Source organism: Notamacropus eugenii, chromosome 2 (genome assembly GCF_028372415.1).
Source record: "Notamacropus eugenii isolate mMacEug1 chromosome 2, mMacEug1.pri_v2, whole genome shotgun sequence".
NCBI lineage: Eukaryota > Metazoa > Chordata > Mammalia > Diprotodontia > Macropodidae > Notamacropus > Notamacropus eugenii.
In genome coordinates, this window is record NC_092873.1 from 62,973,323 (window position 1) to 62,999,734 (window position 26,412).

A 26,412-nucleotide genomic window follows, 5' to 3' on the forward strand; every position below is an offset into this window, starting at 1 on the left:
AGCATGATTTTGAAGAAAAACGGCATTGTAGTACTGGAGGGACAGGAAGACTGTATCAGTAATGCTGTCCGAACCACTTCTACCACCATAACCAGCTCCCTTCAGATCCCAGGGGAGATTGCCCAGGGCTCGATCCCTCAGAGATCCATGGCATAGTATCAGAAATGGATATGGTTTTATTTATCAAAATGACAGTGAGGAAGATGTATTTCTCCATCAGTCTTATCCTCCCTCTGCACTCCAGACAAATTGAATCACTGGATTACATCCAGCCCCTCCCCTCAGACATTGTCATTTTCTCTGCTTCCAGCCATTAGCAACTTCAATCCTTTCCATCTTCCCTAAAGCTAAATCCAAATGGCTTATGAGTACCTCAAGAATAGGGAGAGGCCAGCTTTTCTGTGTGTACCCCCAACTCCTAGAACACTGTTTTGAACATACTAAATTATTAATAAATACATTAATTCAGGGCAGGTAGGTGGCTTAGTGGTTAGACCATGGACCCTGGAATTAAGACTACCTGAGTTCAAATCCAGCCTCTTAAATTTCACACTTACCTAGCTGTGTGACCCTGGGCAAGTCACTTAACCCTGATTGCCTCAAGAAAAAAATGCATTAATTCCTTCAAAGTGCCTTAGACTTTGAGTCAGAAGCCCTGGGTTCAAGTCTCAGTTCTACCACTTATGAACTATGTGAGGATGAATAAATGACTTAACGTGTTGGTCCTCAGTCCTCTTACCTTTGAAGTGGAGAATAATTGTTCTGATATTATCTGCCTGTTTTTAGGGAGAATTTTGTAAACTAGAGAGTGATACATAAGCATAAATTATTATTTTTGTTTAGTCCATTTAGTTATACATGGACTTCTCTTCTCAATATTTTATTCCCCATATATGTAATTTTTGATAAAGTTATTTCTTTAACATTTTTCTTTTGTGATTTTTTTCCATGGAAAGCAAAGCCCCCAGGCCAAGCTGATTCTTTTTGCTTCCTATTAAGGGCTTTGTAGACACTGTAGTGTTAGGTGAGTGACTTTCCCTTTCAATAAAATTTGCGTGTGAATCGAAAAAAAAAATTCTTTAACCACTGCTCTAAAGGTAAGATAAGTTTGTTTGGAAATCATCACCAGACTTCTTCTCTTTGTCTGTTTCATATGATTTTATTTATTATTTTTTTAGGTTCAGATTTAGATGTCATAGAAACAGTCACAAGTTTGGAAAATTCTTTCCAATCCTTTCCAAATAAGGCAGACTAGTAGCACAGGGCTCTTCACCTTCATTAGCTTTCAACAAATCTCTGTAATTTTAGCCAAGTTGTTCAGGTGTATTTGTTTTTCAGCAAAAGCCAGCAGCCCTCTAGAGTGTCCTCCAAGCATTTCCGGTGTTATTTTAGATAATTAGGTCAATGCCCAATAGAAGTGATTTCCAACAACAGGCATTTTTGACTGTTTCTCCCACACCCAAGCTCACAGCCGGGGACAGAGGTCAGATTGCTGGCTGATCTGATGTTCTAGCATCCTTGCCTGGGTCTGTTACGGTATCCGGGGCTAAGCTGATTTCAGTAGCTCTGTCACCGTCTGGAATGAAATGGCCCAGTTGGGACCCTAAAAGTGATTGGAAACTCCAGTCAATCTGTTCATCTCTCCCGGAAAATGACCTGCTCCACTGATTATCACCACAAGATATGACGGAATGGTGCCTGGGATTTAAATTACCATATTTAATTAAATATAAAATACTGAAATGCTTGGGGAAATTCACTAATGAGATTTCAGGGACTGTAATATATAACCATCTTTCCCCCTTCTTTCTCATAGCAGATTTTTTACACCATCAAAGTATTTTCTTTGGCAAACCCATATCTTGCTTTATGAGAAAGTGTACATTTTTGATAATTTATCATTTAAAATCTATTTTCCCCATAATTTAATTTAACTCTGTTCTCTCCACATAAAACATGGAAATCACTAAGCAGATCCAATTGGCTGTTTGGAAACTATGTGGCATTTATGGGGAAAATTCAGGTCTTTCAAACATAGACAGCAATGATGTAGGAAGTGGCCCACAATGCATTTTGAAGGGACAATAGTAGATTTCATTTTGCCAGTTCCTAAGTCCTGAGCAGCAGCCCCAACCTGTATGGAGATAAAGAAGGAAACATGGCTCAAAACACTCAGATTTTTCCCCCATCTTCTCAACAGGACAAGACCAAGCTAGGAGTAGGTCCAAATGAAATCTAAATATAATGAGACTGCATGCCTTACCTGAGGCTGGGTGTAGGTCCTCTGCAGCTCAGATGAAGAGGTCAGCATGCCATAGAAAAGAAATAAATAGAGTCTCAGTCTTTTAGCTGTTCCCTTCCAGGACCCCAGGGCCTTGTCAACTAACCCACTGATGTTTTCCAGTCACATTAAAACAATGGTCTTAGGAAATTTCAACTAGATTGTTTAAAACCTCCTCCCCCCACTTCTTACTGGGAGATGCATTCCTCACATCGCAAAATCATATAAAATTTTCTTAACAAAATGAGAATCTGATTATTACCTACTTTTTTATTTATTCTGAAGTAAATTAATGAGTCATGATACGGGTATCTTAAGCAAAAGATTATTCTCTCAGTGATTACATGACAGGCTTTCATTTTAACCTTGACCAAATCTGTTGACCCTGAACCAGAATCTCTGCTTTATGCCTTTTCATTAATGATCTAAGACTATTACTGACTCTCTCCTTTGGAGTTTGTTTATACCCTCTGATTATCTCATTTGAGCTATCTCATTAATGACCTCAGACCCCTTTGACCTTCATTCTGCCTTAGCCCCTGTGGTCAGCTAGTAATTACCTGCTAATGACTGGCCTATCGTTTTTTTCCCTAAATAATTTACTATCCATGTTTCTAAAGTCTAAGAGACATGTAGTATGATTTGCAGAATTTTATCTTCAACTCATCTAAACTCTAGGATGCTGTGGTCACTTTGCCCACCTACCCAAAGCCCCATTATTTCAACTTAACTAACCAGTTCTCCTTATAGCATGTATTCCACTCAAATCTGGAATCTTGCATTGCTTGAGTCAAATGTAGGGTCTTTTTGATCATCATAGTTAACCCCATTTGGCTCAAGGCCCCATCCCAGAGCAAACTGAGAAGGTCTTGCATTAAACTCAGATCGAGGTGTCCAGTGGCAACCCAAACAACAGACTAGAGAGTCACTATAACACAAATAACACAACAGTGGATCGAGGCAGAAATATAAAATGAATAATAAGGAAAAGTCAAGTATTAGAGGATATTGCTTCTTCCCAGCAGCAGGCATGTCAGTCAAGGTCATACTTGAGAGAATTAGAAGAGAATAGTCTGATTTTCCAATAATATTCTGAAGATTATAGATAATTGAGCAGGAAGGGGCTTCGGGAGCCAGTGAAACCAACTCTCTCCTTTTACAGATAAGGAAAATGAGACCCACAGAGGTTAAGTGACTTAAAAGAAGTAAAAGCACTCTTTTCATTGCCCTGGCCCATAATAGACCCCTCTTGTACTATCACACAACTGAGTGAAAGATACACAAAATATAAGATCGTCCTGTGTTTAGAAAGAATCACTTGATTCAGGAGAATGAAATTGTAGTCCATATCTTCTGGTAAGTCCTCCCTAGGAGGTTCAGCCAACATGCTGAGGGTGTGCTATGTCTGGAACTCCAACATCGGGTGGAGGCCAGTGGATCACACCAGTTGTCCATCAGGTATCCTATACTCTCTCTATGACTGGCCCATCCTTTTTTCCCCAGTCTTATGTCTCTACAATGGTATCCTTTGTATCATTTCTCCCAGGAAGTTATTCAGCGGTAACACCTTGCAGACTCTTCAGTCCACCACATGCCGCTCCACTGCCTCTGGCCATGTGCTTTTCTAGTCTTGCTTTGATACCATATCTATTTCTTAGTGTGGTTTTTGGATTGAGTCATCGCTTCCATACCCCCATCCCCCACCACCTTGCCATTTTCTATTTAGAACCTTTGAAGTCCCAAATAGTTGATATCCTTTGTTTTCAGATCCCTTCAATCATTCACCCGAAGGAGAAGGGAGTTTGGAAGGAAACTACCTGGGGGCAAATCCCACACATTCTATTTAATAAACTTGACCTTGGACAAGTCATTAAACTTCAGTTCAATAAAAACTTGTTAAGCACCTTCTGTGTACCAGGCGCTGTGCTAATCACTAGGCTTAACATTTTCCTCATCTATAAGAAGAAGAGATTGGATTAGATGAGTTCTGAGGCTGTTTCCAGCTCTAGGTATAAAACCCTACCATTCTTATAACAGTGAAGTTGAAGAATACTGGAGTGGTGGGAGTCGTAGAGGGAAGACCGAGAAGGTAGTAGGGGAAAATTATTTTTTTAGGTTTAGGGATACCTGAGAATGTGTGTGGGCTCAGGATCCAGTGAAGGTATTTGAGAGGGTATGATGAATGAAATAAGGTCCTGATTAAGCAGGCTGTGGGATCCAGGGTAAGAGAAAGATGTTAGTTTTGTCAAGAATTTTACATAATTGAATGGGCAGGGCATGGGGATTCAGAATTGAGGAGACATGAAAGGGTTTGGAACAGTCCCTGTGAGTAACATACCAGGGAAAGGAGGAAAGGAGAGGGGTTACTCAGTTTCAGTGAGAGCTCACCTCTTACACCATCTATAGCTAGCAAACAAAACAAGCTGAAAATGTTGGACTTTTTTCTGGAGCTTACCAAGAAGGATGTCATCAAGGCAAAATGACAGAGGCCTAGTTCAAGGCAAGGTATAGAAGCAAGTGAGGATAGAATAGAGAAGAATTGGAATTGAGAAGGTGAAGTATTGGGGTCTTGGGGCCTCGATAAGGTGAAGAGTCATGTGAGATATGACAGGTGCTACCTAGAGCTGCCCACTCCCTTGTTATAAGTGGCTTCTGTTTTCTTGGTCAGTGAACCCACCACTGCAGACACTTGTTGAAATGTCAGTCATTCATTTTCTTAGGGTGGAAATAAATAGAATAGTAGTAAAAGGATAGGAGATTTAGGCTGAGGTTTGGAGTGTCAGAGTTCAGGATTCTGGGGATAATGTGAGGCAGGGAGATGTAAGATGTGCCTATGATGGTCTGTGGCTAAATTACAGTAGAGGTGGCAGTCCTTGCAGTTGAGAAATGCTGGTGTTCCAGGGTGTGCCTGAGAAACAGGTCCCCCCTAAAAATTTTATAGCCCAGGTATGAGATCATGGGACCTCCATAAGGGTGTGGAGAAGATGAGAGTATAAGACCCTCCCAGTGTATACTTGTATCAGAGCTCCAGGTTTAAGAACTAAACTCAAATTCTGTTGCCCCTCGAAGTACTTGAGTGGGGGAGAAAAGAGAGAGAGAGAGAGAGTTGTGAATTCTAGAATATCAAAATTGTTTTCTATTTTGCAATCATGATAAGAGTTAAAAGTGCAACTACAGGGGAAATAATAAACAATCACTGTTCAAACAGTGATCATTTTTTAAGTGCCCAGCAGGTGCTAGATGTTGGGGAAACAAAAGTGAGAACTGTCTGCCCTCAAGGAGCTCATAGTCTATTGGGGAGGTCCAGCTCTGATCACCAACAAGTAAAGAGAGTCTGTAAACAAACAAAGAAAGGAAGAGGTACCATTAACACCAGGGGCAATATAAGGCCCTTTGAAAGAAGTGGTCCTGAAGTTGAGCCTTGATGTTTAATTCTAAGTAGAGTCTAAGAACTTGTGGACTAGAAAAAAAGATTTGTTTCACGTCTCCTGCCCATTGCCTTGGGTCCTAACAATGTGAGTTTGCTCTTTTTAAACAGGTGATCCAGGACATTATAGCCAAGGAAGAAGAGGAAAATGTAAAGAAGGGTAAAAAGAAGGAGACAAAGGAGGATAAGGAAAAGAAAGAAAAAAAGAAAAAGAAAGAAAAGGCAGAAAAAAAAGAAACCAAAAAGGTAAAAGAAATAGAAAAATATACATCTTTGCCTGTGGGAGTCACCACCCAGAGCTATCCACTCCCACGTTATAAGTCGCTCGTATTTTCTTGGTCAGTGAATCCACTAGTGTAGATGGTTGTTGGAATGTCATTTTCCTAGGGTGGAAAAAAACAGTTTGCTTTGGATCTGCTGGTGATTTTTGTTTGTTTTTAATGTTGGTCTTTAGTTGAAGGACACAGATTTCCAATCTGATAACCTTGAAGGGAGGAGAAAAAAAGGAAAGAGTTAAACCAGGCACTCCTGGGGTTTCCTTATAAGTGAGGCAGAAAGTTCTGATCCCGAGAGTCTGGAAAGTATGGAGATTTTGAGTCTCAGAATCTGTGCTTCTTCAGCAGCAAGGTTTGGGAAGAAAATACACCATCTTCCAAGGAGAGACCAGAAGATTAAAAGAAATGAGTTTTGGACTTTGTTTGCCAGAGTGTTAATGGCAATGACTTAGACATTGGTTCCAACCCTTTTTTCAAACCTTGCTTTTCCCACACTTCCTGGCTGTGTGATTGTCATGGGAGAAGTGTCTCCTCTCTGACTTATGTGATGGCTAATTGCTGCCAGAAACATATTTAACACAACACAGAAGTTAAAAAGGTAAAAACCTTTTGTAGCTGGTCAGTCTTCTCAGTCGTGTCCAACTTGCTTGATCCCATTTGGGGTTTTCTTGGCAGAGATGCTGGAGTGGTTTGCCATTTCCTTCTTCAACTCATTCTATGGATAAGGAACTGAAGCAAATAAGACTAACTCATTTGCCTAGGGTCACACAGTAAGAGTCTGAGACTGGATTTGAACTCAGGAAGATGAGTCTTCTGACTTCAAGCCTGGCATTTATTATGCTCAAGCAGAGGTTCAGGCCTCAAAAGAAAATTGAAACCCAATTAGGATATTTACAAATCATCGTATAGTTAATATGACTTTAGAAGGACAGAGAAGTCATTCATTTACATATTGCAATCTTGTAGATTTCTCTTAGGCCACCAAAACTAAAGAGAAACCAGACCCGTAATCCCATGCTTCTTTCAATGTCATAAAAATGGAAAACACTCAGTTAAACAGTCATAATCTCATACATCCCTTCAGGAAACAAACCTAATCCACCCAACAAACTCTAGGTAAAGGAAGTCAGGTTACAGATTGCTGTACATGCTTCTTTCAAAGAGGACTGATGATATCATGAGGGAGATGTTTTGACTCACACTTGAATTGGATTGAAATGAGGCAGAGCTGAACAAAGTCGAGGAGAGGTTTCGGAATGAACTACACCTGGAGGATTTACAAATAGACTGATTGAAGAGAATTTCCTTGTGAGCAAGGAGTCAGGGAGATTGGAGATTCTCCCTCCAGCTTCTTATCTAACAAATGGCTAACGCTTTGAGTAAGATCTCACAGACCATGGGACAAGTTTTGGTCAGGTGAGGTTAATGTGAAAATGCACTTTTAGTTCACCAAAATTTGAAGAAGAATGGGCCTGACTCCCAAGTAATAAAAGGAAATAAAAAATTCCCATAACATGACCATGGTAAAGTCATGTATCATCTCCATGACTCAGTTTCTCCATTTGCAAAATGGGGGAGGGGAAAATACTTAGATTCCCTCCCTTACTTGTCTATCTCTGTAAACCAAAACATACCATCTCAATAGCGGCTCTTCTCCAAATCCTGCCTCTCCTGCTTTATTTCCCTCTACTTTCCCTCATGGACTTTATTTTAGCGAAAGTGGGCTCCCCAGCAGCACCCTGATTTCATCCCACCCTTAGCTGCATATGTAGACTTCTACAGGCTTTACAGACTTTTACAGTTCAAATCAACAAATGCTTACTAAGTGCCTACTCTGTGCAATGGACCATAACAGGCACAAGAGAACAATGAAAATGTTGGATTCTGTCTTATTAGAGCTTTGAATCTCAGAAAGGACAAGACATAGGAGCTATGGGACAGGGTGACTGGGGTAAAGTAAAGGAGTAGAGCTTGAGATAATACGGGATTACATGCAAGGGAGATTCCCTTGGGGCTGGGGCATCTAAGGCAACTGAGGGGAGGGATAAAATCTGGTTTCTTCTGGGGGCCCAATTTGGTTGCACTGTAGTCTAGGAGGGAGAGTAGAGAGAAATGAAGCAGGAGAGGCAGGCAGAGGGAGCGAAATTATGGCAGGCTTTCAGGGCCAAGCCAAGGAAGAGCATTCAGGACAGCCGAGTCAAGGTCAAAGCTCTTCCCTGGCTCTTAGAAATTTGGGCTGGATTGAACTAGAAGGCAATCAACACAAATTAATGTAAAATCTTAGAACTGTGTTTTTAAAACTCATGATAAAAAGATCATAAATCTAGAGCTGGAGAAGACCCCAGACATAACTTAGTTCAACCATTCTGCTTTACAAATGAGAAAATTGAGGCTTCAGGAAGTTAAGGCCCAATGGCCATCCAGGAAGAAAGCATCAAACATGTCCAGTCTTGGACCCCAGGTTCTCTATGCCAGAGCCACAGCTCATTCCACTATCACCTACAGGGATAAAACTGAGGGCATGTGGCTGGGCAGCAGCTTATTTGAAAAAGGCCAGGATTCAAACAGACACTAAGGCCAGTAGGAGTCAGTAATGTTTAATGGCTAGCCAAGAAAGCTAATGCAGTCTGAGGCTGTGTTGAGAGAGGCATTAAGTCCAGGAATAAGGCGGTGACAGTCCTGTCTCAGTCTTCCCTGGAGTATCTTGTTCTGTTCTGTGTGCCACCATTTTAGGAAGGGAGGGAGGGAGGAAGGAAGGAAAGAAGGAAGGAAGGAAGGAAGGAAGGAAGGAAGGAAGGAAGGAAGGAAGGAAGGAAGGAAGGAAGGAAGGAAGGAAGGAAGGAAGGAAGGAAAGATGTGCTGGAAGGACCCAAATATACCTGATATGAGAAAAATAGAGTAAAGAGAGAACCTTGATAATTTGGGGATCAGGAAAGGCTCCCCAGAGGCGTTAGGCTTTGAGGCTGGTAGAGTCAGCCTCTCTGCCTGAGTTAAGCCTTGAAGGGAAATGAACATTAGCAGGATGGGGATAAGGAGAACATGAATTCCAGGCTTGGGGAATAACTTAACGAGTAAAAGCACCTTGAAGTCAGGGATGGTTTCAGTTTTCACCATTGTGTCCCCAGTGGTAGCCCAGTACCTGGCATGCAGAAGGTGCTCAATCAATGCTTGTTGATGGTTCAGTTGAATTCAGTGTTAAGAATTGAGGTAAGTTTTATGAATGCTCTGGGGAGAGGGGCAGGAGAGGTGGGCTGGCCACATTCTGGGCATCACTAGCTGCCTAAGTGATCTGAGATGGAGTTGGTGAAAAGTAGCCAATCAGGTCAGATTGTAGTGGCCCTGAAATGCTGAACTTAGGAGACTGAAGGATCGCTACCTTCCCTTCTAGCACTAAAACCTTCTGATTTTATGCTAGGTATTTTTTTCAAGCATGTTGAAGTCAATTGTGAACAACTGTATTAGTTAAGAATCTTAAAAGCCCTTGGAAATGCCTGCTGGAAACTACCCCATAAATCTCAGAGCTTGGAATGACTTCCCCAAATTCATCATTGTATTGCTGTCAGCGATAACAAAATGCTAAATGTTCTCATTTCTCATTATCCACATTTTTCTTGCCATTTCCTGCCTTGGATAATTGATACGGATAAAGAAGCAGAAGGATTTCATCTTGGCCAAGCAGAGCCTAACTTGAATCTTGATCCATCCCACATCCCTGGGTGCTGAAGTCCTGGAAAGCCCTCGGTGTGTGCAGCAATGGATTCAGTCTGCGGTTCATTCTGCCCAAGTTCTGAGAAATAAAGTGAATTTCAGAAAATGTTGGAAAGGCAGACTTGGAAGGAGCCTCAGAGGCCATGCAGAGCAGCCCACACCTAAACAAGGATCCTCTCTGTTCCAGACTCAACCTGGGGCATCCAAAATCTGCTTGCCTAACTCCAGCCAATGGCAATCCTTTCCCTTTCCATTGAATTGAGAAGTGCCCCTTCCACCTCAGCCCTGCCCTTGGAGCTAAGTAGAATAAATAGAATGCCTTTTCCACACTGCATCCATTCATGTCCTTGAAGGAAGCATTTATGACTTCCCTGAGTTTTCTCCCTTCTAGGCTAAGCATCCCTAAGACCTTTGACAGACCTCATGTTTCATGGGACAGGTGTTGTCTCCATCTTGGGATTCTTCCTCACCTATGTTGTGGGATGGCTAAGGATGAAATGAGATAATATTTTGTAAAGTACTGTCAACCTTTGACATGTGCTATATAAGTGTTAGGTATTCTTATTGTTGTTACCTTGGATGCCCACCTCTTAATGCTCCCCAATTCATCAGTGTTCCTTTTGAACAGTACTGCAAATGGTGCTGCTGAAGGCAGAGGACAGCTGGACATCCATAACCCTCCACACTGTACCTGTCTCAGCTACTATGCTCCATCACTGACTCCTGGGCACCTTCTAGGCTGCTGAACCCCTGGGTCATTTTTCAAACAAATAACTCTCTGGCCCAGCTTTTTTTTAGACTCATGAAATTGATTTTTTGAGCCCAAGTTTAAAACTTTACATTTATACTGGTTACATTTCATGAAATCCTCCTAGGTACAACCTGATGTTCTAGCTTGTAAGATCTTAGGGGCTTCTGATTCCATTATCCAGCATGTCAATTATTCCTCTCACTTTTTATTACCTTCAAATTTGACAGGCAGACCATATATTATGACTTGACTTCTCATAATCAAAATGTCAGATGTGATAGAACCAAGAGCAGCTTCCTGAGACCTTCTTCCAAGTTGAAATGATTAACTACTCTTGTGAGTAACTAACCAGGTCCTGACTTACCAAATGCTGTCCTCTCAAGAGACTTTTTCAACTCTTTGACTCATGTCTAGACCAACAGAACTGGATTCAGGTGTTGTGAGTTTCCTTTTGAAATCTAAACTACATTTCTGAGCAAAGGGATTCTGAGAAGATCCACTGGAGTCTAGTAACCCCATTACAAAAGGAAATGAAATGAATTTGGCTCAATCTGTCTTTGACAAAATCCTGCTGGCTCTTTTTGACTTCCTTTGGAATCATTCATTCAGTCAACAAGTATGTATTAAGCATTTAGACTGTGGGGGATACCTGTGCTAATAAAGGCAAAAACATCCCCTGCCATCAAGGTGGTTCCATTCTATTGAGAGAACACAATTATAAAAAAGTAGGTACAAGATACAGAGAAGATGGAAGGTAGCCTTAGAGCAGCAGGAGGGGCTGGAGAAAGGCCTCCCACAGAAGGCAGCGTTAGAGCCAGAAATTCTATGAGGCATGGATGAAGAGGACAAAAACCATTCCACATAGATGCACAGCTGTTAAACAGAGGATAGAGGTGGGAGATCGAAGTTTCTGGCACCACTGAAGGGACCCTAGAGGCCAATTACTCCAGCCTCCTCATTTCAGTTGAGGGGACTGAGTCAGATAAACACTTGTCCAAAGTCACACATAAGATCCTAAAGCAGGAACCGGAATGGACCTCAGATGACAGCTTAGTCAAGTCCCCTCGTTTTACAGATGAGGAAACTAAATCACGGATAAGGGAAGTGGCAGAATCATAGAACAAGAGATGTAAAGCTGAAAGAAATATCAGAGGACATCCAAGCCATTGCCTTCCTTTCAAAGATGTGGAAACCAAGTGGAGAGAGACTCAGCAACCTCCTCCACTCACATTCATAGTAAATGGCAGAGTCATGTTTTGAACCCACCACCACCCTGAAATGTTTCCTTGTGTGTTGTAAAGGTATAGAACAGTGGGCTTGAAATCAACAAGATCTGAGTTCAAATCCTGAAGGCTGGGCAGGAAATGTGACCCTGGCCAACGTTCTTGACCTTCCATCAACTTCCCCATCTCTTAAATGGGAAATGAGATAAAATATGTAAAATTCTTTGCAAACCTGAAAGTACCATAGAAACAAGAATAATCATAACTCTTATTGTATGCTATAATCATTATTACTATTCATGATAAAATACAATAATTGTTACCAGAGAGTTTAATTTTATGGACTCAGGTGAAGAAAGAGATGATGGGACAGTAAATGACCTTCATAGGTGAGCCACTCTATCACACAGTGGCATTTAAAGCAGGCACGTCAGTTAACCCTGCTGACCTCATAGGTGGGTACAGTTTGTCTCATGTTTGGAGGCCAGAGTGGTATTCTGGAGACCAGAAAGTAAATCCAAAGACAAAATTGGAGAGTAACAATTTGTGGTGGAATAGCCGTGTGACCCTGGGCAAGTCACTTAAATTCTGCCTGCCTCAGTTTCCTCAACTGAATAATAACAGGTGACGACAGTAACACCTGCCTCTAGGGCTGATATGAGGATCAACGGAGAAAATATTCCAAATGCTTGGAATAGTGCCCAGCACACAGTAGGTGCTTAATATGTGTTCCTTTTCCCTTCTCCTAGAACACTGGACCCAGAGGCAGGAACGCTAGGGTTCTGTTCCTGCCTCAGACAATTCCTAGTTTTGTCAAGTCAAAAGGTTAAGTGCCTACTATGTGTCAGTCACTGTGCTAAATCATAGGGATATAAAGTCAAACTGCAGTCACCACTCTCAAAGGGCTCACAACCTAATGGGGTGGGAGTAACATACAAACAACTGTGAATGAACAAGATATGGATAGGCAAATGAGAAATAATTTCAGGGGGAAAGCATTAACATTAAGGGAAATTGGAAAAGCTTCCTGTAGCATGTGGGATTTTTCACTAACCAGATCACTTACACATTCTGTCCTTCCATTGCCTCACCTGTCAAATGAGAGAATTGGACCCACTGGTCCCTGAAGTCCCAGGCTCCAACTACGATCTGATTAATGAATTAAATGGGTCGGGAGTGAGATACAGCAGATGTGTTCAAATTCAATTCAAGTTTAATTTTCTGCCAAAAGCAGGAATTTTAAGTGTACCTGTAAATTTGAGGAAGTTCACGTCCTGATCTATGGGAAAGAAAGGCTCTCTTTCCGCTTTCACTTTCCGTGGGGAATAACAAGCCTCTAGCTTTTATTTTTTTCCTTTCTCTGGTTTGGCTTTTTCCTAAAGACTGAAAATCCTGCCGGGCGGGAATATCCCCTTCTCTGAAAGTTGCTGAGTGATGGTGTTGACATTGGGATTGAAATAGGAGCAGGTAGGAGCCAAGCCCGGGGAATCTCCAGCAGCTGCAGCTTGACACGTACCTACCTACTAATCTAAAAGTTTCCCAATGATCATCCCTCAACAGCTACATTTATTTTTAAAGAAATAAAAGTGCCATGAGAACTGCCTTTCATTTCTGTCCCTGCATAAGCCATGGAGGAAATTGGGTTAAGGGCGATTTTTTTCCTCTGGATATGTCAAACCATTTGACCTGAGTTCCAATGGGGCAAATAACCTAGAATAAAATGCTAAGCAGAACAGCAATGTCATTATTTTCAAATGCATTTAAATGCAGGTAGGGTTGATGATGGTAGATTTAATGCATGTTTTTATTAAGCAATTCACCGCACATGAATCCTCAAAGTATATATGTTATCTGGAAGGTCATTGAGATCAGCTGCAGGAACTCAGAACATAAACACGGCCCCCATATCACATGGAGCATCATAAGGTATTCAGTGATCACAAAATCGGAGTCCCAGGCTGGTGCAGCTATGCTCACCCATGTTACCAGTTCAATTTAACAAGTTTATGAGTAGCCTGCCGGGTGAAGGGTGCTATGCTAAGTCCCAGGGGAAATATAAGCTTAGCTAGAAAGTGGTGCCTGCCCTCATGGAACTTACCATCTCATAAACAGAATAACAATAACTGGTATTTCTAAGGTGCTTTACAGTGGGCTCACTTTATTTTCATAACAACCATGGAAGGTAAGCACTATTATTATCTCCACTTTATAAATGGGGAAACTGAGGCAGGCGACAGTTAACTGACTCGTCCATAGCTAGTAAGTGTCCAAGGTGGACACATCTAAACATTTCTGTGGAAGGCATACAAATTGTATGGCTAAACGGTGCCTTTTCTGGGACCAGCCAATGGATACTTGTGCTAGAGAAATACTGAGATAACAAAGTGAAAATAAGTTCTTGCTTCTAACTCTAATTCCAGGGTTAACCATTGCACATTTTAAATAAGAATTTCACTCATTAAAGTCCTAAAACTTTATGGCAGAGGAGTTTCAGGATGGAATTTCCAGTATTTTCATTTTTTCCTAACATTTTATCTATTTTGCGATGACAGCACAAGCCAATCCTTGGCTGCATCTTCCCCTCTCTACGTTGTCTCCATGATCATTTATTCCTGAACATTTGTAGATATGTTGTGCCCCCTCCCTTAGAACCTAAGTTCCTTGAGGAGAGAGATTGTTTTGTCTTGATCTTTGAATAATAATATAATAACAACACATTTATATAGTGTTTCTTATGTGGCAGGTTTTGTGTTAAGTGCTTTGTAATTATTATCTCATTTGAGACTCCCAGTAACCCAAGGAGGTAGGTGCTAGTATTATCCCCATTTTACAGGTGAGGAAATTGAGGCAACCCAAGGTTAAATGGCTTCCTGAGGATCACACAGCTAGGATGTGTGAGAGGGAGGACACAGGCATTTTCATGAAATAAAGGGAACCTTTGTTGAAATATTCTTCTTCAGAATTATACAGAATGAGACCAAGACGACACACAGAAAGAAGGGGACCTCATTGAGTAAAAACTCAAATTTAGTTTTGTCTTCCCTCTCCTAGATGAGACATTCTCCATCCAGATGCTAGTTCTCAAATTCCTTCTTGCAAATCCTTAGCCCTGATCTAATTCCAGGCACTGCATCCTACATGCAAAATCAGCATTTGCTATCATCTCAGTTGATCTGATTAAAGATTTCTGAAATCATCCATGAACAATTTTCTCAAAGTTGATACTTCCAAACCAAATGGTAGAGATGTGAAGCTGTTGCCCTCACCTCCACCCACCATGACCAAGGACTTTATTAGATCACATTCTTATGACCAAGAGCACCTTCTCCCAAAAGTTATTGCTCCTATCTGTTCTGTGATATTACAGATTGTCCCAATACATTTGGCTTAATCTCCAGCTGAACTGTTGCTATTTCCAGTTCCCAAGACCAGTTATGGAGATTAAATTTGACCTACCTGGATACTGTGGCATCATGAAATAGGGAAAGCCCCAGAGGAAGGACTCAAAACCTCTGGAAATATCCTCTAGGGTAGAGGTTCTTAACTTTGTGTCGTACCCCTTTGAGATCAGTCTAGTACAACCCATGTAACCCTTCTCAGAATCATGGTATTAAATAAAGTAAAATCCACATGATAACAAAGAAAATCAATTATTGATGAAATACAGTTAGTACATATAAAAAAAAAAGTTCATAGACATGAGGTGAGAACTCCTACTCCAGGGAGGGTTTATGGACAAGAGGCAAAGGGATGGGTGTTGATTTGTATGAGATATCAGTGAGACCACAGAACCATTGGAGTCCTACAATATTTTCCTCTTCATTGCAACAGACCAACACTCCCCACCATTAAGGAATGCACTCTTCTTTGCAGAATGAAGAAGAGGAAAGATGGAAAATGGCACCCAGTCTCTTCATCCCGGCCATAGAAGAAGGAAACAATAAGTACAAAGGTCAATACAAATAAGAAAATCAGCATGATAGTTTTACTATTATCTTTTTCATTGAACTCTTACTATATAAGCAATGTAAGAAACTAATTTTCTAATTTAGCAAATGGTAAATGTGTCAAAAGAATTGGGGAACCCAATATGCATATCATAGCCAAGATAAATACTTCCTAGTCATGCAAAGAAAGTTTAGCATGCCTTTAATCTTAAGGAATAACAAAACCTTTTTGACATTTGGTCTTCTTTTTCTATTTTTAATTAAAAATCAGCTTCTATATACAAAATTGTCACTGCCTCTTAGTTAGTCTATCTTTGACCCCTTTTGCATTTTCCATTCGTATCTGATTTTATGCAAGTGTTTTTCCTTCTATGTTGTTGTTGGTTTCCATATTATTCTTGATTCTACTTTCTTTGCTTCTAATTACTTTATGAGTCTTTCCAAGTTCCTTCAGATTTGTTACATTTATCATTCTGATTGCATTGTTCATGATATTGACATGGTCATTTAGTGACTCATCAACCATTGGACATGTAGATTATTTCCCGCCATTTGTAATTACAAACAATGCATCTATATCTGTCTTTGAACACACAGATATTTTCCTTTTATGCTTTTAATTATATCATATATATGTATATATACACTTATGTGTATATATACATATATATATATATATGGAGAGAGAGAGAGAGAGAGAGAGAGAGAGAGAGAGAGAGAGAGAGAGAGACATGTTTTTAATTCTATATTCCCAATAATGGAATTATTGGAATAAAAGGTAAAGATAATTATTTTTGTGAACTCTGTTGTTTATTGCCAGATTTTTGTTCAATGACTGTAATTCCACTAGCAATGTACGTGTGCTTGTTTTGATACCATCTTTCTAGTATTTTTTTGCCATATATAGAATTTTTGCCAATATGATGAGTATAGAGTTGTACCTTAGAGTTGTCTTAATTTTCATATCTATTATTGATATTGAACGTTTCCCAGCATAGCAGAAAGTCTCCAAGGTAATAATCCAGGATCTATTGATCATTTATATTTAACAGTTTTATTAATGACTTTCATCAAGGTCTAGACGGGATGATCTTTGGATTTGAAGATAGTACAAAGCTGGGAGCAATGGTTACTCCCCGCAGAAGAGAGTCAGGATCCAAGAGGATTTCAACATATCATTGGAGCATATCCATTTCAACATAATTTCAACATTAATGCAGAAAAGACCTTTGACAAGCTATCCCACCAATTCATGACAAAAACATGGAAAACTAGAGGAATAGAGAGATCTTTTTTCAGCACAACAAAATATATCCTTTTAATACTAGTAATAACAAAATGGAAACAATGAATAAATTCAGTATACAAGATAAACTCATAAACATCTGTATTATATGCTACTAATAAAAAGAACTTTTAAAAAATCCAGCTAGCTCAAAACATTTAAAAAGAAAAATTTAGGAAAAGTGGAATAATGCATTTATGCAGATTGTGGAGGGCAAACATATTTGCATCCAATAAACAAATGTTGATGAAAACCACTGTCCGTGTGCCAGGAATTCTGCTAGGAATTCTGATAGGTAGATTCAATTACAAATTTGTCCAAAATACAACCAAGCTAAAAAGAAAAACAGTAAGTTGGGGATGATGTTTGAAATAAATGAAATGGATAAGAACTTAACATTTAAAATTAGATAACTTTTGGAATGAATTGGAATGAATCTCACAAGACAAAATTCAGTAGGAATAAATGTAAAGTCTTCAATTGGTTAAAAATAGAAAAGTCAAGTATAATATAGGGAAGACATAGACAGACACCCATTTTTCTGAAAAGGATCAATAGGTTTAGTGGTCTTCTTCATGTTTAATATGAGTGAGCAGTAGCTAGTGTGATGCTGGGCTGCATAAAGAGTCATTCAGCCTCCAAGAATAGAGAGGGGATGGTTTTACTACCCTCTGCCCTCATCAGATCTCATCTGGAGTCTTGTATTCATTCTCTGGTCATCATGACTTAAGAAGGACATTGACAAACTGGAGCATGTCTAGAGGAGGGCCACCAGGATGGAGAAGAGCCTTGAGCCCAGGACATAGTAGAATCAGCTGATGGAAACTGGCATGGTTCAACTGAAGAAAAGAAGACTCAGAGAGACATGGTAGCTCTATGTAAATATTTATAATGTTGGCATGTGCAGAGGAGATTGGACTTGTTCTCTTTGTCCCCAGAGGTCAGAACCAGAGCAATGAGCAAAAGAAACCAATTTAGATTTAATGTTGGAAAAAAAATTTCTAACCAGCTGAGTTGTCCCAAAATCGGGAAGTGGTGGGTTCTAACTCCTTGGAGGTCTTGGCTTTGAAGGATCACTTGTTGGACATGTTACCATGACAATTCCTTTAGTGTATGTGTTGGACAACACTCTGATTTGTCTCTTCTAACTCTCAGGTCTGCAGTTATATGAATCTGGACTTCCCTTGTTTTCCCCAAGAAAATGTTACAAATATGCTTATTTTCTTTTTAACATACTGTGCTCATATTCACTGACCTTTATAGGTAAAGTGAATTGAGTGCTGGCCTTGGAGTCTAGAAGACTACCATTCAAATCCTGACAATCTAAAACTTAATAGTTGTATGACTCCAATCAAGTCCTTTTACCCTTTGGATAAGTCTTTAGGACTCAGCTCTAAAGTCATGACAAACTCACTGATCCTTTTATCCAAGGTCATAAGTGTTGCTGGAAAAGTTAACCAATTTAACTTCGTACCCAGCACCACCACAGTGTACTAGAATTTTTTCTGATAGACTTAGAACTTCATTGCAATGCCAGGACTTAAAACATTCCCAATAGTCTTTTAAAGCAAAATGCCTTCCACATCCAGAGAAAGAACTATGGAATTCATTCATAGAATGTAACAGATCATTTTCTTTTGTATTACATTTTGATTTGTTTTATGCTTTCTTCCATTCATTTTAATTCTTCTATGCAACATGACTATGGTGAAAATGTATTTAATAGGAATGTATGTGTAGAACCTATATAAAATTGTATGCCATCTTGGGGAGAGAGGGGGGATGTAGGGGAGAAGAAGGGGAAGGGAGGGAAAAAATCAAATAAAATAATAGTAAAAAAGAAAAGTTATCTAATTTTAAATGTTAAGTTCTTATCCATTTCATTTATTTCAAACTGGTTTTCTTTTTAGCTTGACTGTATTTTTGACAAATTTGTAATTGACTCTACCTATCAGAATTCCTAGCAGAATTCCTGGCACATGGACAGTGGTTTTCATCAACATTTGTTTATTGGATGCAAATATGTTTGCCCTCCACAATCTGCATAAATGCATTATTCCACTTTTCCTAAATTTTTCTTTTTAAATGTTTTGAGCTAGCTGGATTTTTTAAAAGTTCTTTTTATTAGTAGCATATAATACAGATGTTTATGAGTTTATCTTGTATACTGAATTTATTCATTGTTTCCATTTTGTTATTTCTAGTATTAAAAGGATATATTTTGTTGTGCTGAAAAAAGATCTCTCTATTCCTCTAGTTTTCCATGTTTTTGTCATGAATTGGTGGGATAGCTTGTCAAAGGTCTTTTCTGCATTAACTGGTCTGATGAATACTGGCATTTCAATGGATTCATTTTAAAACTCCTTTTGCTGATGCAAATAGCAACTTATTCGTGCTTTCCACGTTATATGATCATAGTCCAATGCCTTCCTTTTGGTCTTTTAATATTTGTGGCTCACAGTACAACACTTGGGCTTTCAAGGGAATGGAGAGTTCTGGGTCATGCCTTTGAGAGGTATTCCCATGTCCTGTAGCAAAAAATGGGAGGATTAATTAACCCACTGAGTGATGGAGTTAATATCCATAGTGATAGGTTAGAGTATTGGGCCGAATCCAATACAATAAAATTTAATAGAAATAAATGGAAGCTTATTAAATTATCATTAGTTTAATTAAACAAAAAGACTTTTACTTGAGTTCCTAAAAGTTCAGGGTGGTGATGGCTTGCTTAGTCAGACCTACATAGAGTACTGTGTTCAGTCCTGAGCACAGTTTAAAGAGGACAGTGATAAACTGGGTAAACGTCTCTAAGAAATGGTAATTATCAGTAGAATTCCTTTTATTCTTTTTCCATTTTTAGACTACACAGCTTGTCTAAGGAGACTATATAGGAGAAGTAAAAATTCTAGATGTTCTTTCGTCTTTACATTGCTCTCACTCTTTGATGATCTGACTGTGCAGAGGCTCCTGAATCTGAAGTGGTTCCCATTGTTGTAACCAGTCACTTCATGGAGCCCCGTTAAATTTTGCATGATGTTTGGAGCTTACCCTGGCACCTGCTTCTTCTTATATTCATTCGTGACATACAGATGTGAGGCAACTCAGTAATCTACCATCCCTTAGCTTTTTGCTTTTCTTAATTCCAAATCATGTTTTCAAATGTCTTTTTTACTATCATCTCCTATGCCCACCCTTGCTTCAAAGTCTCCTGCTATGAAATCATATCTTAGTCCGATCTGGAAGGTACTGTCAGTTTCCTTGTGTAATGCCTTTATATCCTTATGGTCTCTGTACAATAGATCTGACCCATAAACTGACCATGAAAACTCCCAAGGGCAGAAGTGGTTCATTTTTGTCTCTGCATCTCCAGGGCCTAGCAGAATGCCTGGCACACAGACAGTGGTTTTCATCAATATATGGTGAATTTTGAACTCTTTTCTTAAAGTCGAATTATTCTTGTGTTCTTGGCAAATATCCTATGCTGTTGAAACTGATTTATAAAGCAAATAACCCTGGAAGGAAGGCGCTATTATGTTAATACTTTACAGATGAGGTAAACTGAAGCTAAGAAAGGTTGGGTGACCCAGCATGGGTCATAGAGCTAAGTATCTGAGGCAGGATCTGAACTCACTCTTCCTGACTTCAAGCTCAATGCTCTGTCTACTGTCCCACCTATCTGCCTTTCATGGAAGATGTATCCAAATGGATTGGTAGGAAGTTGGAAGCAGAGGACTCAAGTTTGGGCTGAAAGAAAGTTGGAGGCTTCATGGTACTATAGTAAACAGGGCAGACCTGGATCTAAGTCTTGCTTCCCTGGGCCTCAGTTTTCCCATCTGTAAAATTAGGGTATTGGGCTAGATGTCTTCTAAGGCTCCACCTAGCACCAAATCTATGGTCCTATGACTTGAGATAGAGACAAAGCTAGTTCTAAATTGCGACAGATGCCCTGGGTGACATGGCATAGTCTCATTCTCTGCCCTTTTCCTCCAGCAATAATACTCCTGGAGAATCCAGATGATACCGCTCACCAGCTTTAGAACCTGATTTCAGAAACTTTGTATTCACTAAGGTGTCAATGTCTTTTATTGCCTCCAAGGATGCATTTAAACTAGAATCAGAAGCTTGATCCAAAGGCTTGAAGTTTTAGCAGAAAGAATTTCTGGTATCAGCCCACTTGATGCTTATACATTCGACCAAAGACTAGAATCTTTTCTCCAAGGCTACCATTGCTAGGAATACAGCTGGCTTGGGAAAACATCACTTAGTACTTTAAATTGACAGCTACTAGTAAGAAAGAGAATTATATTTTTAAAAATGTTTCTTGATAGCAGATGCATAGCCCCATAAATCCATACATGCAAATGCAGGTTTCACTTAGCAAAGAGCTCAGCCTAGCCTTTTGGAAAGAACTTGAGACACCTTGTGTGAAGGCAGAGTTCATGCCAACTCTCCTCCCCAGAGCTCAGAATTCAGGAATGAGGAAAGGGAGGGGTGAGGTTTGGGATGGTGAGGTTTTCCTAGCTCATTCTCAAAGTAGCGCTGATTGATCACCCCAGAGAACTATCTCTACATCCTGTCAAACAATAGTCCTAGACATTTTCCCCCATGATGACTAGTCTCTCTGGACTGGGCTCAGGGCTGCTCATTCTACTTCACTCATGTTTCAAGGGGACCTTCTCTTTGGGATGGGCCTCCTATAAGCCTACATGCTTATAGGAAAGAAACCTCAACTTTAACAGTTTTTAATATTTTTCACTAAACAAAGCACCTTTGCATAAGCAGCAAACATATCTTGGTAGAAAAAAAATCATCCCATATTTTCTACACTGCTTTCTTCTGTTCTAAGTAGCAGCTTTTTACCATGTTCACACGGTCAAATGAACCCCCAACTAGTAACATCGTTATGTGTGCACTAAAAAGACTTCATAGCCCATGAAAAGTAACAGCCCCCAGGGGAAAGAGAAGTCAAATCAGCAAAGACTGAACAGTCTCCCCAGGAAAATGGAAAAAGCCCTCATACTTCCAGCCTCTCCCTTTTGATCTGGTTATTGCTTCTGGGGACTGGAGGCGCCAGAAGGTGGTAGCCATGGATCAGCATTTTAATCCTTATGTCAAAGCTATGTTCAAGTGATTTTAAACATGAGAATTTGTGAAAAGGACTTTTATTTCTTTGGGGAAAAGAATTCAAATAAAATTGCAATACAGGACCATAAGGTTAGGGTTCAACAGTTGGCTCTCCTATCTATTGGGTTTCAAAAACCCAACCTTACAAGTTCAGAGTTAGTAAAAGCAGCATGACAAGAAGGGCACTGGCTAGGGAGTCAAAGGACCTGAGTTCAAATCCTGCCTCTGATGTTTATTACCAATGTGACCCTGAACAAGTCACTTAGCCTCCAACAGCCTCAGTTTCCTCATCTGTAAAATGGGGCTGGACTAGATAGTCTCTGAATTCCCTTCCAGCACTAAATCCATGATCTTAGAATACTGTAACAAGATAAAACCCACCTTTGATCCTTGCCCCTGTGTGACCTTGGGTAAGTCACTTTCTTAAGTCTCAGTTTCCTTATCTTTAAAAAGAATTAGATGACCTCCAAAGTCCTTTACCACTCTAAATCTACACTCTTATGATTTTTAACAGGTCCCTTAACATATTTGGGTCTGAACATCCTCCTCTGTCAAATGTAAGGGTTAATCTAAATCAGCAGTTCTAAACTCTTTTGATCTAACACCATCTAAGATTTGTTCATTTGTAAATTATAAAAACTACCATACTAATAGTTACATGCATTATAAAACAAAAACCAATCAATACTTTTAAAAGTATCAGAAAAAGATGACAATATTTGGCCTTAGGGTTAATAGGGGGTTGTTGATGGTTGTAGAATAGGGGAGTGGCAAGCTTAGACTTGTGCTTTAGGAAAATCACTTTGGTATCTGTCGGGTATAAACTGGAAGAGGGGGAAAGTCGAGGCAGAGAGATCACATAAGAGGCAATTGTAGTCAGCCAGGGAAGAGGTGATTGGAGCCACAGCTAATGTAGAGGCTGTGTGAGTACAGTGGAGATACTATGGAGATAGAAACAGCAAGATTTGGCAACTGATTGGATTATAGAGGATTGAGTCAAAGATATTGGAGCTTGTGAGCCTTGGCATTGGAAGGATGGCAGTGTTCTCTGCACTACTAAGGAAGTGTGAAAGACAGATGGGTTTGGGGTGAAAATGATTGCCTACATCACAGATCACAACCAATCACTCCTGCCCATCCCATGGCAGGGAGGGGAGAAGTGGGGCACTTCCTCACCAGTCCTTACTGGGATACAATTGTAGTTCATGTTCTCAGACTCCAGAACCGTTGAACTGAAGAGATATCCAGTCAAACAAAAATGGAGTCCTAGTTCACACATTTGTCAAAGACATATTTGGTATACTGTCCTGGGATTCTTGGACCAGCCCTACCATTCACTCAACACCCATTTAGTGAACTCTTATTGGACACATGGGAGTCACAGAGGCTACAAGAAAGCAAGATGTGGTCCCTGCCCCCCAGGAACCTTTGGGCCAGTGAAGTTTTCTGGGATTTAGTTAGCTTACAGAAGAGAAGACTTAGGTGGAACAGGAGAGCTAGCTTCAAAGATTTCAGGAGCTGCCAATCCCAAGCCCATCTTTTTACAAATGAGGAAACTGAGGATCAGAGGAGCAAAGACAGACAGTAAGTGATAGAATCAGCATTTGAACTCAGGTCTTTTGACTCTAAATCTGACAGTACCCCACAGTCAGACTTCTTTTGAAAAAAATTTTTTAAAGTTGTAATGGTTGTTTCAAAACCATTTTAAATCTCTAGTAGACTTGTGGTCAATTTAAAATAATAACTAGTATTTATGTTATATTATTAAAACCGTTTAGCTAGCAGGTTATTTTTCTAAAACCCAATGTGTGAGGGGGGGGAATGATTCATAAGACAAAAAGAATTTATTTTCAGGAAAAGAGAAAATATGAGGTTTAAGTTTCATTTTTTTAAGGAAAGGGAAAATGCTGTGGTTTTAGACTGGCTGGCCAGCCCAATGACCCATCCCGGAAAGCTTAAAATTCTGATGCTGCCACTAGAACACGTCTCTCCTTCAAGGCGGAAATTCCAGGCTGGGGCAGCCCCGGAGGGGGTCACTTTTAATGAGCTTAGTCAAGTCTCCCCTTCTGTGTGTAGCATGGCATGGGTCACATCCTTTGACGGGCTTGCAGTAATTTAAAGAAACGAAGGCCTTTTCCTCAAGGTCCTTCCCCTATAATCAAAGCTCCTCTTTCTCCCCTTTCTTTTAGCCTTTTGAGATTAGAACAGAGAAATTCATACCTGAAAGAAAACGTGGGACTGCCATTACCTACTTTTAAACATTATTAGGATAAGGGCAAATGCTCAGCTGTAATAGAAGGTTGGGCAATCATTATCTATGTTTAAAAAAAAAATAGACCCCCGACAGCAAGCTTCCTGGTATCCTATGATGGTTAAAACTTGATTTCTGAATCTGCAAGTGCCAGGGAACCCATAGAGGTTCCTGAGAAGGGTTTTGACTGAAAAAGCTGCCAAAGAAAGCATCAGTTTAGATTACCTCTCATTGAAATTAGCAAACATTGCCAGTAGCTGCTTGGTGTATGAAGTATGATGGGCTGCCAACCTGGAGAAGACTGGCAGAATTATAGGGATCAATTTTCAATATAAACATTGATAAGCAAAAAAAACTGTCAAAGAGTCTCTGTTCATTTGCCCTTCACTATAATGTGAAAAAAAAATAGTTGCTTTCCCTCCTTTTGGTTAATTTATACATGCAGGAAAATATATGACTTTCCTAAGAAAACAAAGTTTTTCGCTTTAAAGCATTTTCATGTTGTGGTTAAGATTTTTTTCTTTTAAAAATTGTTTTCTGATAGCATGCCCACAAATCGTTTATTGATATCCTAATTTACTGACATCTACTGGTTTCCAAGTCTTTGCTGCCACAAAAAAGAAAAAAGCTGCCACAAATACTTTGGTGAATATAGAGGTTTTCGTTTGATCATTAACTTCCATGTGCCTAGTTATAATATCTGTAAATATACATTCCACATACTTTGAAAAATTCAGAATTCATGAAATAGTTAAGTCAAATGTTTCTCTTTGTGTTAAATTCCATGGTGATGCTGAGACAAGGGTGTTCAAGAGAAAGCAATTTTTAGCAACAAGCGACACATAATATGAAAAAATTTACCCATGTTCTAATTAAGTTCAAGGAGATAAAAAACTTACAGATTTAGATATAACTCATGAAAAGAGGCATTTATAATTGCTGTAATTCTGTCTAGAGGAGCACAGTTAATATTCCAGAATTCCAGTCAGTGTACATTTCAGACATGTTATTAAGAAAATAAAGCTTAAAAGATTCAGCTGAGACACAGAAGAAAATGAATTCTATTTGACTTGATAAACCCAACCAAAAGCTTTGTCTTATTTGGACGCCAAGCTGACATGACTCTTCATCTCTGTTCTCGGGAACTAAAGAATCTACATTTAAGGATTCGTGAGTTGGATTATCCAGCCCATACTTGTTCTTAGTGGTCCAAACAGTAACTCCCTGCCCTTGAGAAGCCTCCAGTCCACTGGGGGAAATAACATGTATACAAGAAAAGCAAGTACATGAGAGATATGGTACAGATGCACACACAGACATGCACGCACACACACACAGAGTAAGAAGAGCAGGTGTGGAGTAGTTGTTAAGAAAGCTGGCCCTGAACCCAGATTAACTGGGGTTCCAGACCTGCCTCTGACACAGACTGACTCTATGACCCTGGGTAAGTCACTGAACTTTTCTATGCTCTAAGCAACTCTGAGACTCTAAGTTTCAGGGAAGATGCTGACCGTCATTGGGAAAGAGTTTCTCCATAGTCACAGGGCAGCATCTAGTTCCTATCCTTTGTCATAAAAACAATAGTTCAGTATTTGTAGCCATTGGACTACCCAAAGGTCACGTGTGAGTGTGTGAGTGTGTGTGTGTGTGTGTGTGTGTGTGTGTGTGTGCGTTCTAGTGCATGTTTAAGAGATTAGGAACATTTATTAATTACCAAGAAAGACAGCCTAGAGTTGTTGATAAAGAACTCACCTTGGAGTCAGGAAGACCTTGGTTCAAGACTTGCATCTTACACGGACTGACTATGAGACTCTGGACAAGTCATTTAGTGTCTCAGGATGTTAGGCAACTCTCTGAGATGGGAAGTCAAGGAGAAGATGTCTAGAGGATTTCCTCCTAAGCAGCTCCCTACACTGATAAAATTATTGGTCTAGCAGGTGGGAAAATAGACATGGATACAGATCCCAGGGTAGCTAGGTGGTGCAGTGGATAGAGCACCAGGCTTTGAATTAGGAAGACCTGAGTTCAAATCCGGCCTCAGATACTTTACTTTACTCAGATACTTTACCCTGGACAAGTCATTTCACCCTGTTTACCTCAGTTTCCTCATCTAAATGAGCTGGAAAAAGAAATGGCAAAC

General features: G+C 39.9%; 1 protein-coding gene across 2 annotated transcripts in view; it reads left to right on the forward strand.

Annotated features, from left to right (window-relative positions):
- IQCA1 (IQ motif containing with AAA domain 1) overlaps nucleotides 1-26,412 on the forward strand; it is a 237,585-nt gene that overhangs the window by 137,441 nt on the left and 73,732 nt on the right. For both annotated transcript variants that reach the window (XM_072640671.1, XM_072640672.1), the window contains 2 exons: nucleotides 5,820-5,954; nucleotides 15,539-15,617. In XM_072640671.1, coding sequence (XP_072496772.1) covers nucleotides 5,820-5,954; nucleotides 15,539-15,617 — 214 coding nt within the window. The remainder of the gene's footprint in view (nucleotides 1-5,819; nucleotides 5,955-15,538; nucleotides 15,618-26,412) is intronic.